At 43.6% G+C, this 17,147-nt stretch overlaps 1 protein-coding gene across 1 annotated transcript in view; it reads right to left on the bottom strand.

The window, feature by feature from the left end:
• Positions 1 to 17,147, bottom strand: part of maml3 (mastermind-like transcriptional coactivator 3) — a 267,723-nt gene that overhangs the window by 99,902 nt on the left and 150,674 nt on the right. Inside the window, exons 2-3 of the mRNA XM_056280840.1 lie at positions 14,659 to 15,405; positions 11,960 to 12,916 (exon numbers count right to left, since the gene is read on the bottom strand). Coding sequence (XP_056136815.1) covers positions 11,960 to 12,916; positions 14,659 to 15,405 — 1,704 coding nt within the window. The remainder of the gene's footprint in view (positions 1 to 11,959; positions 12,917 to 14,658; positions 15,406 to 17,147) is intronic.

Raw genomic sequence — 17,147 nt, 5'->3', positions numbered from 1 at the left:
TTTCTTGGCAATTTCTTGGCATTGAAAAGCCACTGGGAGGGGGGCAGCTGCATGCACTGTGTTTGCTTATAGCTTCTGCTATGAAGTTTGAAGGTTTCATACCTAAAACAGTGCTGCAGACAAAAAGTTTGAGTCGCCTGCAACAGCTCATCTGTACCAATTACAGAAAGCACAGTTGGTAATAAATAAAGCCAGGTAAATTCTTTGAACTCTTCTTGAGCTTTTTAGCTGGAGGTAGCCTCTCAGTTTCCTTCATTGATTCCTCTGGGTCGGAATTACCTTTTTTGCGGGTATGCTGAAACATTGGCTGTGAGAAACAAAGATGGCGCATGCTCCGTATGTGAACTAGGCAGTGGGCATTTTAATTACAGAAATACGAGTCCATACACTTAATTGTAAGCGGACACGTCTTCTTTTACAGTGAGCGGCATTCTGTATGCTCTAGTTAGTTTTCTGTGTGCACGTGGAGCGTGTCATAGTTACTGGCTCGGGGGGAACTACGACATGGAAAGAGAAATGCCTCCAGTCGGTGTTCCAAGATAGGATAATGAAATAATGCACACAAAGTCCTAAACTTTCTGACAAAATAATGTTTTTATGATATTGAGCAAATAATGGTTTCATCCATCTATCCATTATCTTAACCGCTTATCCTGCTCTCAGGGTCGCAGGGATGCTGGAGCCTATTCCAGCAGTTATTGGGCGACAGGCGGGGAGACACCCTGGACAGGCCATCACAGGGCCAACACACACACACACACACACACACACACACACACACACACACACACACACACACACACACACACACACACACACACACACACACACACACACACACACACACACACACCAGTTCATTCCTAGGGACAATTTAGTACAGCCAGTTCACCTGACTTACATGTCTTTGGACTGTGGGAGGAAACCACAGCCCCCGGAGAAAACCCACATAGACACGAGGAAAACATGCAAACTCCACACAGAGGACGACCCAGGATGACCCACCAAGGTTGGACTACACCGGGGCTCAAACCCAGGACTTTCGTGCTGTGTGACCACGCTAACCGCTGCGCCACTGTGCCGTCATAATGGTTTTACGTTATAAAAAAATCTAACCGAGGGAAATTGCAGCGGTGAGACCGATTAATTTTCGAGTGGCAACGGATGGTCACAGTCTGGAGCCCTGCAAAAGCAAGACGTTTTAGTATTAATGACAAGATTCTGAATAGGTTTGACTGCTCACTGATTCAAAGGTTGCTGAGAAAATTTTCACCAACATTCCAGCAATGTGAGTAAAAACAATTCAAGCTGGAAAGTACATTTCTTGGACACAAATGTGTGGGCCAGCTCTGTCAAAACCCAACACAATTAATGTACACACATATGTGTGGATGCACAGGGCTTGGGCTTGGGGCTCAATAGCCTCACTTGTCAGATCCTACTTCAAGAAGTTAGGTCTGACTGAACCGATTTTCAAAGCTGGATAATGACAGATAATAAAAGGATTTTTCCATTTTGTAGAACTCAATTTCTATCTGGTGTGCCGGAGTTCAGATGGTGACTGTGCCCCTTCAAAATAGTATCGACTCACAAATTCTTTATTTTGAACTTATGGACGTTTGTCAACTTTGTGGTTTTAATTACATACAACAGAGACGAGCACAATCTATTCAATGGTATGATAACACAAAAAATTGGCGTTAACTTCAAAGAACCGACCAGGGGGGCATTCGGGTAATGTAGTGGTCTACTGTATTCCCTTGCCTACCAACATGGGGATCGCTGGTTCAAATTCCCATGTTACTGCCGGCTTGGTTGGGCATCCCTACAGACACAATTGTCCGTGTCTGCAGGTGGGAAGCTACGTCCCCCTGGTGAAACTTCTCACTGCCACGTGAAAAGAAGCAGCTGGTGACTCCACATGTATCAGAGGATGCATGTGGTAGTCTGCAGCCCTCCCCGGATCAGCAGAGGGGGGGTGGGCAGTGACCAGGACGGCTCGGCAAATAGGGTAATTGGCTGGATACAATTGGGGAGAAAATTAAAAATAAAAAAGAACTGACCAGGCCAACTCTGAGCTAGCATTCTGATAGTTGCTAACACTAACTCCTTTACAGACAAAGAGCCACAGCTGAAGAACCCGGCTTTTATTGTGGCCGGTTCGAAACTGAGTGTTTAAAACATATTCTTTGCAAATCTTTGATATTGCTGACAGTTGTTAGACTTTAATATGCCTTAAAGAAGGCAGAAGCTATTTTTTTTCTGTAGCTAAACAGGTTGAAAACTCTCTAGTGTATCTTGAGGGATGTTGGAATCAGTAACACATTGGGCTCAAAGAGGAAAGGGTGGGTCTGACCAGATTTAGTCAGTATCAATCAGAACGTTAAGCAAGACTAAGGGCTCAAATGTTCAACCATGGTACTTACTTGCAGATGAAAGCTATGAGGTCGGCCAGCATAGGGCCTGTTGAGACAAACTATTTTAACACTTTTGATTTAATAACCACGGTGAAACCCGTCTTCTCGAAAATCAGGTATTTTGAGATCTTACAGTCCTGGTGAGCATTATTGGTACCCCTGAATTTTAAGTACATCATGTACAGTATCTCATAAAAAAGTGTGTAGTGAAACAGCTTTGGCTTGTATGCAGTCATGTGTTTGACACAGAACTGCACAGAACTGCACAGGATAAAACAATCACAACTTTCAGAAGAAACAGGAAAAAGTATAAAAAAGCAAAACATTGCTTTGACAATTGGCACCCTTTTGAGGAATTCAAATCAGTTTGAAAAAAAAACTAGATTAGACTCAACTGTGGTAAATTAGAAATTAGACTCACTTGCGATAAATTGTCAGTGCTCACATGACTTGATTTACTAATGAATGATGGCTTTAATGCTTAAAGAAGCCACTTTTATTCCATTTCGTTTTCACAATGGTGAAGACAAGGGAGCTGTTTGATAGCATCAGAAGTGCTATTATCACTAAACACAAAAATTCTGAAGGGTACAAGGCCATCTCCAAGGACATTGACATCCCTGTTTCTGTTACAACGTTATTAAGAAGTTTGCTACTCATGGAACTGTCAAGAACCTCCTGGGACATGGCGGAAAAAGGAAATTTGATGACCATGAAGGTTGATGTTAACTGTGGAAAAAAAACACCACATAAAATATCCAAAGGCTGACCCAGAGCAATCTGGAGTGATGGTTTCAACCCGTACCATACGCTGTGCACTAAACCAAGAAGTTGTCACATGTCTCCCAGTCAGTCATTTTATTATGTCTCCTAGTTTACTTCAGTCAGTCATTGTCTCCTGTTATGTTTCTCCCTATTCATCAGTCAACCTCGTGTATCCTACACCTGTTCCCCATTCCCCGATTAGCTCCAGCTCATATACTCCCCTGGTTTCCCTGTTCCCTTACCAGATCGTCTTGTGTGTACACTCAAATAATTCAGCATTATCTAGTTCACATTCTGCCTGTCTTCCCGGTTTTGGAGTCCTTGCCTGTTTTTTCTGGACCTTATTTCTCTTGCCTGCCCTCTTCAGATCTATCCGCCTATTTGTACTGAATACCCGGTAACCATAACTTGTGCTTTGGATCTGTTTTTGCTTGTCTACTTGCCCCTTGTGAATCTGGTCACCTGTTCGGACTGATTCCTTGTGTACTGACCCCTGCCTGTTATTGATCATTAAACTGTTACCGTAACTTTCCTGTCTGTGGGCCATGCACTTGGGTTCTCACCTGTCAGTTTCAGTTTCCCCCAGGAAATGTAACAGAAAGGCCAAGGAGGACCCCACTGCTGAAGGAAAGACATAAAAAAGTTACGACTGATCCTTCGCCAAAACCTACCAAAACAAATCACAATCCTTCTGGGGAAATGTATGGACAGATGAAACCAAAGTGACAAATTAAAGTGCATGTGCTGAAAAGAAGGTGACAAATTGAAGCTTATTAGGAAAAGAACTCCATACCTACGGTTAAACATGGCGGATGATCCATAATGTTGTGGGGCTGCTTTGGTGTCTCTGGTAAATGTATAACCGGAATCATGAAATCGGAGGATTACCAAGGCATTTTAGAGCAAAATGTGCTACCGAGTGGACAAAAACTAGGTTTGGGTCAAAGATCATGGGTCCTCCAGCAGGATAACAGCCCAAAGCACACATCTAAAAGCACTAAAGAATGGTTGAAAAGGGGAACAAATTGGACTGATTTGAACTGGCCAGCAATGAGTTCTGATCTCAATCCAATTGGAAAATCTTTGGAGAGAGCTGAAATCTGCCATTAAGAAAAGGAATCCTGCAAACACTGAAGAGCTTGAACAAACTGCAATGGAAGAGTGTGAGAAACTACCAGCAGACGGGTGATGGCTAAAGATGGCTACAAGAAACGTTTGGAGGCTGTAATTGTTGCCAAAGGTTGTGCAAACAAATAGTAGTCAAGGGTGCCTTTAATGATATCCAGGTCATATGCGTGTGTCTGACATTCTTGTGTAAGAAGTCGGGTTGTTGTGAAGCGTCTAGTGTGTTGGTGTAGTGTTCTGTGCCTGTCACGTCTCACTCTCAACCTTCACTGCTGGCTAGCAGAAATGCGAACAGGAGAGCTGAGCATGTAAGTCTCTCCCTGCCAGTACATAGCCTCTCCAACAGCAAGCCGTATGTAGTGCCTCCTGGTGGTGACACACGGTGACTGGGTACACCTTGGACCCTGGCTGAACTACAAGTGACTCAGAGGAGGTCTGGCCCCTACACGTGTGGTATGCAGGGCCACCAGTGTGTGGATATTCCCTGATGCCCACGAACCAGCCCCCAGCTATAGGTTAAATAGTGCCACTGCTTAGTTGATATCTCGGGGGAGGAATAGGCTACGGGAGTAAACCCCTACAGAAAATCAATGTCTACAGTGCTGTTGTTTTTTTGTTTTTCTTGCCCTTTTGTATCTGTTTAAGTCGGAGAGTACTGCTGGCGTCGTGTGTGGCTGCCGCTTCTCCCTCTCACAGCCCCCCCTTCCCATCCACCCCTGCATGTCTGTGTTATGTTTATTTGTTGTCTTGTTTCACTGCCGTTTATTGTAAAGCGACTTTGAGTGTTAGAAACGTGCTATATAAGTCTGATTTATTATTATTATTATTATTATTTATTTTTTTCAAATCACTACATAAAAACTAAAACGCAGTCACTGAGGATGCACAAACCAGTGCATTCTTAGTGCTGGCCCCAAGCCCGGATAAATGGGGAGGGTCGTGCCAGGAAGGGCATCTGACGTAAAACCTTTGCCAAATCAAATATGCAGCTCATAAATCAAATTTCCATACCGGATGGGTTGAGACCCGGGTTACCAACAACTGCCATCGGTACGGTTGACCAGCAGGGTACCGGTGGAAACTATGCTACTGTTGGGCGAGGGAGAAGGAGGGGGAAACTATGTCCAGAGGCAGCGGGAGAGGCAGAAGGGTAGAAGTATGGAGATGAGGACTTAACAGTTGAGACAGGATTACAAGGAAATGCAGCGTAAAGTGAAGAGAGAGGTGGTGGAGGCAAAGGAAAAGGTGTATGGTGAGTTGTATGAGAGGTTGGACACTAAGGAAGGAGAAACAGACTTGTACCGATTGGCTAGACAGAGGGACCGAGATGGGAAGGATGTGAAGCAGGTTAGGGTGATGAAGGATATAGATGGAAATGTGCTGACAAGTGAGGAGCGTGTGTTGAGAAGGTGGAAGGAGTACTTCGAGGGGCTGATGAATGAAGAAAATGAGAGAAAGAGCAGTGGATTAGCAAGGAGGAAGTGAGGGCTGCTATGAAGAGGTTAAAGAGTGGAAAGGCAGTTGGGCCAGATGACATACCTGTGGAGGCATGGAGGTGTTTAGGAGAGATGGCAGTGAAGTTTTTAACTAGATTGTTTAACACAATCTTGAAAAGTGAGAGGATGTCTGAGGAGTGGCGAACTAGTACAGATTTTCAAGAATAAAGGCGATGTACAGAACTGTAGCAACTACAGAGGTGTAAAGTTGATCAGCCACAGCATGAAGATATGGGAAAGAGTAGTAGGTTAAGAGGAGAAGTGACGATTAGCGAGCAGCAATATGGTTTCATGCCATGACAGAGCACTACAGATGTAATGTTTGCTTTGAGAATGTTGATAGAGAAGTATAGAGAAGGTTCAGAAGAAATCACATTGTGTCTTTGTGGATTTAGAGAAAGCATATGAGAGGGTGCCAAAAGAGAAGGTGTGGTATTGTACGAGGAAGTTGGGAGTAGCAGAGAAGTATGTAGGATTGGTGCAGGGTATGTATGAGGTTAGTCTGACAGTGGTGAGGTGTGTGGTAGGAATGAGGGATGGGTTCAAGGTGGAGATATGATTATATCAAGGATCAGCTCTGAGCCCTTTTTTGTTTATGATGGTGATGGACAGGTTGACTGACGAGATCAGGCAGGAGTCTCCGTGGATTATGATCTTTGCGGATGACATTGCGATCTGTAGTGAGAGTAGGGAGCAGGTTGAGGAGAGCCTGGAGAGGTGGAGGTATGCACTTGAGAGAAGAGGAATGAAAGTCAGCAGGAGCAAGACGGAATACATATGCGTGAACAAGAGGGAGGACAGTGGAATGGTGAGGATGCAAGGAGTAGAGGTGAAGAAGGTGGATGAGTTTAAATATTTGGAATCAACTGTTCAAAGTAACGGGGAGTGCACAAGAGAGGTGCAAAAAAGAGTGCAGGTAGGGTGGAGTAGGTGGAGAAGAGTGTCAGGAGTGATTTGCAACAGGGTACCAGCAAGTGTTAAGGGGAAGGTTTACAAGATGGTTGTGAGACCAGCTATGTTGTATGGTTTGGAGACGGTGGCACTGATGAAAAGACAGGAGGTAGAGCTGGAGGTGGCAGAGTTGAAGATGCTAAGATTTTCGTTGGGAGTGATGAAGGACAGGATTAGCAACGAGTATATCAGAGGGACAGTTCAGGTTGGACGGTTTGGAGACAAAGCAAGAGAGGTGATATTGAGATGGTTTGGAGATGTGCGGAGGAGAGATGCTGGTATATTGGGGGAAGGATGTGGAATATGGAGCTGCCAGGCAAGAGGAAAAGAGGAAGGCCAAAGAGGAGGACATGGTGAGGGAGAACATGCAGGCTGGCATGACAGAGGAAGATGCAGAGGACAGGAAGAGATGGGAACGGATAATCCGCTGTGGCAACCCCTAACGGGAGCAGCCAAAAGCAGTATTAGTTTTAAATTTCTACATATAAGTTGAAAATGTAGCTTTGTTTGTTGAATAACTTTGGACATCCTATTAGAATATTCTGCTGATACAGAGTTGGTCCATTTCAATTTATTTCTGAAGATATTGTACATGATATAATAAAAAATTAGGGATGCCAATAATGTTGACCAGAACTGTAAGTCTGGAGAAGTATAGTGAAACTTTCGGGGTTAAAAGTTAGATGATTAATTAGTAGAAGATTATGAAGTCAAATGTAAGAGTGAAGACAGACATATACACCCTGCATAGTCCACTCATTATCATTTTATTTTTAAAGCCAGCTGCTATATTGTGGGTCTTTTTAGCTATTCATCTTTGAAATGACAGAACCGGCAGACTTTCTTGGGCTGTGACTGCACCATTTTAAACGATGAACTCGTCAGTTTGACAGAAAATTTAAATTGTTACATTGCATTCTAACTCTGCGTGTATTGAGAAATGTTATGGCTAGCTGAAAGAGTTGGCGATGCAGTTGCTAGCCGGTTGCTTTGAAAGGCCAACCATGAACAGTGTATGATGTTAAAATCCCCTTGCAAGACTTGTGCTTCTGCCATTTATTTTTTTTATGGCAAAAAAATATAAAGTTATATATAATTAATTAATTTCAAATAAATAATGACTCCGCAAAGCTTCAAACGAACCTGAATGTTTTAAATTGTGAATGTTGTTGCACCGTAAAAGTAAGGTGGACTGGTACGAGTCAAACATTTTGGAGAAAACAAAAATGAAGAGAGAAACAGTGGCAACCGCATGACTGTGGAAGCTGAAAACTAGACAGCTGAATAGACGAGACAAGCAAATTCAAACAAAGTTAGCAGAGTCACAGTTTATATGCCCCCAGCTGCCATTTATAAATATATAAATGAGCCAGAAAGTTGAAATATCACACACAGCCTCTTCAAGGTGTCTGAACATTTAGCGATATTTGCTGCAAAGTTGGGTCCCATAGACATTTTAAGGGTCCCATAGGAGGGAAAATATTGACCCCTAACAGGAGCAGCCGAAAGTAGATAGGAGGGAAAATATATACATACATATATACATATATACATATATACATATATACATATATACATACATACATACATACATACATACATACATATACATATACATATACATATACATATACAAATACACACACACACACACACACACACACATATATATACATATATATAGCGTTTATTCCCGAAACCGTCAATGGTGTTGAGTGCTCGATTAATGAGGAGCGGAATATCAACACGGATACAGGAAAGAAGATTTTAATACATAGCAGTACTGCTATGCATTAAAATCTTTTCTCCTATATCTGTGTTGATATATAGTATATATATATATATATATATATATATATATATATATATATATAGCTAATGATATGGCATGAAACAGGCTTGTACTGTCTCATAAAGAATTTACTTGACTCACTGGATTGTTTTGCTCTTTATTTGTTGAGCACTTTTCCTACCGTTGAGGGTTTCTTTTAACAAAGTTATATATATATATACACACATATCTTTAATCTGCAGTTAACTGGTCTCTATTTAACACTGTCAAGCTGGCACAGTGTTGGCAGAAACGCAAACACAGGCTGATTGGATATTTCTCTAGATAAAAATGTCCCGCCTGCATCCTTTTTTGTCCAGTTTTGTCATTCGAAAGGATCCCGCCTGTGCAAAGAGGTGTGTGTGGTAGCACAAAAATTGCTAAAAATGTGTGCTTACGACTCCACCAGCTCAGCCCACATCTAAGTGTAGATGCAGATGCATTGAGCTTTTTCCGTGCAGCAGTCTCAGGCACAGGCACATGGGAGCATCTATCCAAATTTGTTCTAATGGATGTTGGCCCATACATTTCACCCCAACAAAATAAATCATCAAACCTATAGTAACACCTAACTGAAAGCAAAGTTCTTAATAAGTTAATCAGAAAAAAAATGTTGATATGTGGCTTCTGAATTTGATGTCAACCAAACAGTTTGCGCTCATCATTACACATGGAAAATTCAAACTAACTTGATAAAGTGAATTTCCGGTCCAGACAGACATATCCACTAGCACAAGAGTCTGATATCTTGTCATGGAACAGGAGTCAATTTCACTATCCATCCTGTGATCAGGACGGGATGGAAGAATCTTTTGCACTGAGTCACGTGATTGGGACGTGAAAATCCAGTTCCATGTCAGGTTCTAGGCTCAACTATTTCATCCACTGTCAGTCCCTATAAGTTTGTGCACAACATTAGAAGAGACTGACGTAAATTTGTAAGTCATGTCAGCCAGCCTGCTGAATAATGATCTTCTTGCATGCTGCTTCAAATAGCATATATTTTTTGTCCCAATCTATAGGAATGAATAATTATAAATAAAGGAGGAATGTGTAGTCATTCAATCTATAAGCTTAACTCTTCATCCATCAGGAAAACGACAATATTCTTTTTCGTAGCACATTTTAAGAGTATGAGAGGAACTGATTTGATTGGCCAAGTCAAAGCCCATCCATTCTTTCTGCCTCATATTGTTTTCCTGCAAAAAAAATCCTACCCAACAGTAAACCATTAAAATGAGCAACTGCAACAGAGTTAGTGATTTGCATATTCAAGGATGCACCAGCGATGGAAGCATAAGATGACAATTGTTTGCATGTTACTCTTCACAAAGGTAGCTTCAAATTGGAAAATACCACAAACCTGTTGTGAAAATTACAGAAAATAAATTTCACAGTGGAAAAATTAATAGTTTTCCTTCAGTTTAAGAGAGCACTATGCAAAACAACGTCAACAATCTGCCAAAGTATTTCAACAGAGGGAGCCAAAACCCAAATTCACGCTCACCCTTCTAAAAAGCGAGGGCTCACAAGAGTGATGGATATAAGATGCCAGTTCGTTCTAATCAAATATTCATGTTGATTGGAGGAATGTTTTTGGTTCATTTTTTATCAAATTTTCCATCTTTCCCTATTTGGTCAGTACCTACATTTTCCTTTGCCACACAATTACCTCTGCAGTGCTTCAAAATGTCTTTCCCCAGGTCTTTGACGTTTTTTTTTAATATGCTTACCTCCTTTCTGAAATATAAATCTTTCTGTCCCCCCCCCTCTCTCTCTGCTTCCACTGTCGTCTAGTAAGTCATTTCTTTCTTCCCCACACATCCTCTCCACTTTCTCTTTTCTTTCTTCAATTCTCCCCTGCTCACTCAAATAAATCTCCGTTCCTTCCCTAGTTGTCTAAAAGGTGCACATGCATGCGCGCGCGCGCGCACACACACACACACACACACACACACACACACACACACACTCCTCCAGGCAGCAACCACAGAGGCCCCATTTTAATAAATCTGCTGCTTTATTGGTGCTGAGTGTCTCTGGTGGAGGGAGAGAAAAAGAGGGATGAAAGGAGGAGGAGAGGGGAGGAGGAGGAGGACAGGGGCAAAAGAGATCACTGGGGGGTGGAGGTGGAGAGAGAGAGAGAGTGACTGACTGACTGTAACCATATCATGAGTATGGGGGAGGCAAAGATAAATAGAGAAAGAGAGAGAGCGAGGAGGGAGGGGGGCGTGGGAGCAAGGCCTTGACAAAGTGTGCATGTGATGTGTGCACCAACACACATACCAGCACACACACTTTGTATCAACAATAATTCACTGGGCATGAGGTAATGAGCAGCAACATGAAAAAAAAATCCACGAAAGCAATTGAGTTTGCATTTATGTTGGTGGGGGGTTATTAGTCAAGGTACAGCCCACCAGTTCCTCAACATCCCCAAGAGGTGATGGACTGACACCTGGCTGAACCAACAGAGCACTGGGAGTGGGCTGGCTGGTCGCTTAGCTTGAGAAACAAACTGCCTGAGGTGGGTTTGCGGTAATGACAGCAGCTAGCTTGGCTTAGCGCTCCAATCTCAGCCATCAGTCAACTGTGACAGATTGGGGATATGAGCTAAGAAGCCGTTTAGTGTGTGTGTGTGTGTGTGTGTGTGTGTGTGTGTGTGTGTGTGTGTGTGTGTGTGTGTGTGTGTGTGTGTGTGTGTGTGTGTGTGTGTGTGTGTCCAGGCAAAGAGGGCTACCAGTGCGGCTGGTGTTGCAGAGGCATCAATACACTCCAGACAGGCCATTTTCCTATGATGATTCCCAGCCCTGTCTTGTTGCTGGGGCAACTGCCGCCATTTTACCTCCCCCTACAGCATCTCAGGAGAAGCATGAACTGCTTTCAGAAAACAGCTCGCTGTTCTTTTTTCAGGTAAACAGTCAGCTGGTAGGGTTATCTTGTATTACAATGAGAATTTCTGCATATCAAAGATTGCTCAGGGTAATCTTTTGCTTTTAAGACCATTGATAATGACAAATCCACGGAGCAAAGCAAACATTCAAATTACGCTCTTCTTTCACAGAGCAAAAAGGTTACGATGGACTACAAGTATTACCAGTTTTTTTTTCCTTCCAAGGCCATTTTCAAAATTTTCTTTAACAACGGGACTTTCAAACACAGTGCACACCGCCTCGTCTCCACATTTTCTGTGTTATCCATATGCCCGCCCTTAGGACTCAATAATCTCAGAATAAACGTCCCTAAGTATGAATGAACATCAGATGAAGCATAACTTACTCATGGCCAAAAGCAGAACACAAGCAAAGTCAAGTGCCAAGCAAACAAACCAGCTTAAACCAAAACGTATTTTGGAGGATGCTGTATTCACATACCTGTCCATGTGGCTGCATGGTGCTATATGGCATGTTCTGGTTAAGCACCTTCTGCTTCATCAGCAACATCCTCTTCTGCTCCTCACTGAGATGAGCTGTCTGCCCTGGAATTGGCCCCTGGGTCTGGCCTGGTCCCGCTCCCTGACCTCCACTTCCTCCTCCACCCATATAGGGAGGCATCATGGGGTTCTTGACCTGGTTTGCCCCTCCCATAGGTGGCGTCATCCTCTGGCCCATGTGATCAACTCCAGCACCACTAAAGTGACTGAGCGGTTTAGTGTTGTTGTAGGACAACATGGCCGCTGTCTGTTGTTGTTGCTGTTGTTGTTGCTGTTGTTTAGAAAGGGCATTCTGGCCCATGCTGTTTGGCTGTTGTTGTTGCTGGGCCATCATGCCCATGTGGTTGTGGTTCTGAGGGAGGTAGTTGTTCATAGGAGCTTTGGGCCCATTGTTAGGGGTCATACCAGCCACTAGGGGGCCCTGTGTTGCGTTAAAGGCTTGCGGTGGGTACATCATGGGGCTGTTAGGTTTGTCTTGGTTAAAGGGAGCTGAGCCATAGGGGCTGGTTGGAGCACCAGCTGGGGACCAGTTTGCTGCTTGTTGCTGTTGTTTCTGCTGCATCAGCTTTGCACGTTGCTGAGCAGCCATGGCTTTCAGCTGCTCTGCTGGGGAGAGTTCAGGGGTTACTGGTCCCACCTGCTGTGCTCCAGTGGGCACCCCAGCCCCACCAGGACCTGTGCCTGCCTGACTCACCCCAGGGCCTGGGTTCATCATAAATCCATTCCCAGGCCTGGATGCAGCTTGCGTTTGGGAGGGGGTCTGCGGGGACCGAGCCACACAGTTATGCAGCGGAGAGCCTGACGCCATGGCGACTGCTGGAGACTGCTGCAAAGGCTGTTGGGGAGGCGTTCCATTGGCGGCGGTGGCAAACTGAGGACCTGAGGATGATGGTCGGACCTAGGGAAAGAAGGGAAAAGACGTGAAAGATTTTGGACATATTACATGCTCACAAATATCCCAAGATATTCATGTCACTGACAACAATCCAATTAATATGCCATTTTAAATTAATTATATAGCATTATGTTCTTCTGTATAAATACTCAAGTTGTAGCACTTGAATATGAACTTGGTCATGAGTTCGCAGTTTGACAATCTTGGTATCATCTTGAATTTCACGGTGTAATGACTCAGACTTGACTCGGACTCGGACTTCATTCGTTGTCAGTTACTTATTCATTTTGAAAGTAATATAAAAACTTCTCTTGAGGAGACCAATAGAGTGCAAACTAATATAAATTGTTTCTTTTGTCTCAGAAATATTTTAAAATCGGAATCTAAAATATTTTTTGCTTGGCAAAAGAAAAGAAAAATATAAATAAATATTATAATGTAGTTATATTTTTACTTTTACTATGATGTTTAGTCCTGGTGTTTAATTGGACTTGCACTGTTCTGGTGTCAGCCTTAACATAAGGTTTGGCCCCATTGGTTTAAGTTGGACTCACCACCTTAAAATCAGACTTAGGTTGAATCCATAAACTTTGGACTCGGACTTGACTTTGACTCGTCCCCCTTAAGACTTAGTCTTACCTTGGCTAGGCTTTGCCTACAAGGCTGAATAACACAAAATGTGTTACCTAATCTACTTAAAAACAATCAGTGTTTACATAGGAGTCAAAATTCGATTTTAATCAGATTAAGACACTCATTTGATTATTACAACTGCCATGGAAACAATCGAACTATCTTAATCATTTTAAGGTCTCAATAGACACAAGTATAATGTGACTAACAGAGCTAGACTTTTCCTCATTCATCTGATTTACTCTGCTTTGCATGCAACTTAATCCCAGTTCTTTCAGAGAACCGATTGTGTGCGTGAATCAAAGGCTGCTACCAGTGTCTAAACTGGAAACAATAGACAAAGGACAACACAGTGAGCAGAACTAAACCGCATTTCTACAGTGAGACTGGAACAACATTTATGCTCAATAAAAAGGAGGAGCTTAACATCCTAAAGCCTTTTTGCATGGGCAAAAAAAACAAGACAGAGACGCTTTCCAAAGAAGTCTTAAACACATGTCTGAAATTCAGATTTGGCCAGAAATGTAAAGCGCTTTGAGTGGCTGTTGCAGCTAGAAAAGCACTATATAAAATGCAACTGGATTGATTGATTGATTGAATGTTGGAAGCGGGGTTGCATGCAACACAACATCCATTTCATAATCTGATTATCCAACAAGTCTTGAAAACTCAGCTCATAAAGAGATCACATTAATCAAACACATTTAGACATCTTAACCGAACTATCGCCTTAATCAGACTATTGACTAGTCAATAGTCTGATTAACTGACTACTAAATGGTCTGAGTGACTGTGTGGTATGAGGCATGAATTTCTGCAATGTTAACACCATCATATGCATAAATATGAGTGCATCAAAATTTATTTTTTTGCAAACCTAGTTCACAATTTTACTCATTTTTGGACAAAATGTAAACTGTGGAAAGGGCTAAAGAAAGTAAACCTCTATGAACTCTCTATCTTATATACTGGAGTAATGCAAACTTCATTAAGGTAAATTTGATTTTAAAAGACCCAAATGAAATATCAAATTTCAAAACCAAGAAAAACATCATGACACAATATGTTGCTAGTTTAGCATAGGAAGCCATGTGATCTTTCTGGGTCCTTACCTGTGGCGAGCCCATGGGAACCTGCGGGACTCCCTGTGGAGGCTGAGGAGGGGGTGGAGGCAGGGCTGCTGTTGGTGCCGCCCCACCTCCTGGTGCTGTTGTATTCCCCGCCGCCTCCTGTGGTCCTGGTGTCTGATTGTTTGCCGGCCTGCTGAACTCTGCCTCTTTCTTATCCTCAAAGTCCTCGTTGAAGAGGTCATGCATGTCGTCCTCAGGCACAGTGTTGGCCAGTTCATCTATCAGCTCCTGCCACTCCTGGTCATTGAGGTTGATGTCGGAGAACAGCTTGTTCTGGTTGGACAGAGACTGAGGGTCCGTGGACTCCATCGCGCCCCCATCGTCTAGAGGCTCTTGTTTCAGGTCTTTGAGGAGGCTAAAGCCATCCTCCAGGTCCAGCGAGCCATTCAGCTTGATGTCCGGTATATGGCTACCGCCGTTTTTGCCTAGCTCATCCTGTGCTCGACCTGTTACATGGTTGCCATTGTTGTTGTTTGTGGTGTTGTTGCCTGTGGAAGCATTGGGCCCGCTAAGTAAGGGCTTGATGTCCATTTGGTGATGTAGTGGAGAAATGGGTGGGACATTGTTGTTGTTGCCAGGGAGGCAAGTTAGTGAATCCAAACCACCAGTGACCTCTTTCCGTAGTCTCTTGGTGGTCGGAGAGTAGTTTCCCCCGTCACATATGCCATTTTGGTCGCCATTGAGCGGCGATCTTGCAATGTCCAGTTTTCTCTTTACAGTTTCCTGGAGCTGTAAGAGGGAGGAGAGAGGAGGTCAGTTAGAACCAGAGCTTTTCAGGACGGCATCGTGATGGTAGAGCATTATGAAGATTTTATACTTTATAATTTGTCTTTTAGATTTGTTGCAGATTTGTTGCTGTTATTACACTGCTTGTGATGCCATGATACACCAAACCAACAAGCTGCTCCTTATCAACTGTCTATGATACAGCAAAATGTGCTGTATATTGACGAAACTAATGGAGATACACTGAAAAATAATCCAAATATTGTGCTGACAAATTGATTGTTCCTTCAGTTTAGATTCAACACAGTGGAAATAATCATTAAACAATTTGAGTCCTCTTTTAAAATGGCGCATATCCATTTCACACACATTCACATTGAGAGACACATACACTAGCACAGAGAATAAAGACTACAGGGGTTTGTGTGTGTGTGTGTGTGTGTTGGGGAATTGGGGTTGTAGGCCAGTTAACTGGCCCTCTCCATTAGCAATCCCAGCAGGATGGATTCAGCCACGTTTTTGTGAGGAGGAGGGAGGGAGCCAGAAAGATCAGAGGAACTGCTTGCTCCAGGACAGCAATGGCTGTCTGCCACAGTTTAACCTGCAGAGCCACCTAAGAGCCAGCTTCACCCAGGGGCCCCGCTTGCCTCTGTAATGGCACAGATGAGATAACAACGTGGCGCTAACAGATGATGGCTGACACAACAGGTAAACACTGTCAAAGAGCAGGGAGGGAGGGACAAACGGCAGAGCAGACAGAATCACAGAGAGAGAATAATGCCAGTGAGAATCCAAGAGAGGGATGAAGAGGAGGGCAAGAAGGAGGGTTGGTGAAAAGTGAAAGCACTTAAGAGAGAGTGAAGAAAAATACAGAATAAACTATGAGGGAATGCAGAGATTTTACTGGGAGTGCTTTTTTTTTCTTGTTGGATTTCCCCCCCTTTTACTCCCCAGTTGTACTTGGCCAATCACCCCGCTCTCTGAGCCGTCCCGGTCGCTGCTCCACCCCCTCTGCCGAACAGGGGAGGGCTGCAGACTACCACAGGCCTCCTCCAATACATGTGGAGTCACCAGCCGCTTCTTTTCACCTGACAGTGAGGAGTTTCACCAGGGGGATGTAGCGCATGGGAGGATCATGCTATTCCCCCCCAGTTCCCCCTCCCCCCTGAACAGCTGCCCCGACCGACCAGAGGAGGCGCCAGTGCAATGACCAGGACACATACACACATCCGGCTTCCCACCTGCAGACACGGCCAATTGTGTCAGCAGGGACGTCCGGCCAAGCTGGAGGTAACACGGGGATTCGAACCAGTGATCCCCATGTTGGTAGACAATGGAATAGACCACTACGCCACCCGGACACCCCATATTTTTATGACTGTGACTGTGTGAAAGGGTCTCACACAAAATCCGCGTATGTATACGACAGCATATTAGTACCACACCTTGAAAGTTCATGATCCCGTTCTGAAGGATCCAAGCAAAGATTTGCATGACTGAAACTCGCTTTTCACTATTTGAGCCGGGTTGTGAAAGGCTGATGTCTAGTTCTTCAGGACAGTAAATTGCACCCATGTTTTAAGTTCTTTGTTTGAAATGAATCACTGCATAATCGTATGGAGAAAAAAATAGTATTGTTGGTTTACCCATGAGGGAGCTGGATATTACCGAAGCGGGGGGGGGGGGGGTTAGTGTAACGATCACGTATGACTCGACTCGCTAGCCTGTTGGCTAACGGGTTGGAC

Source organism: Lampris incognitus, chromosome 5, assembly GCF_029633865.1.
Source record: "Lampris incognitus isolate fLamInc1 chromosome 5, fLamInc1.hap2, whole genome shotgun sequence".
NCBI classification, from domain to species: Eukaryota; Metazoa; Chordata; class Actinopteri; order Lampriformes; family Lampridae; genus Lampris; species Lampris incognitus.
Note: the sequence above shows the minus strand (reverse complement) of the source record. Positions and strands in the feature narration are given on the sequence as shown.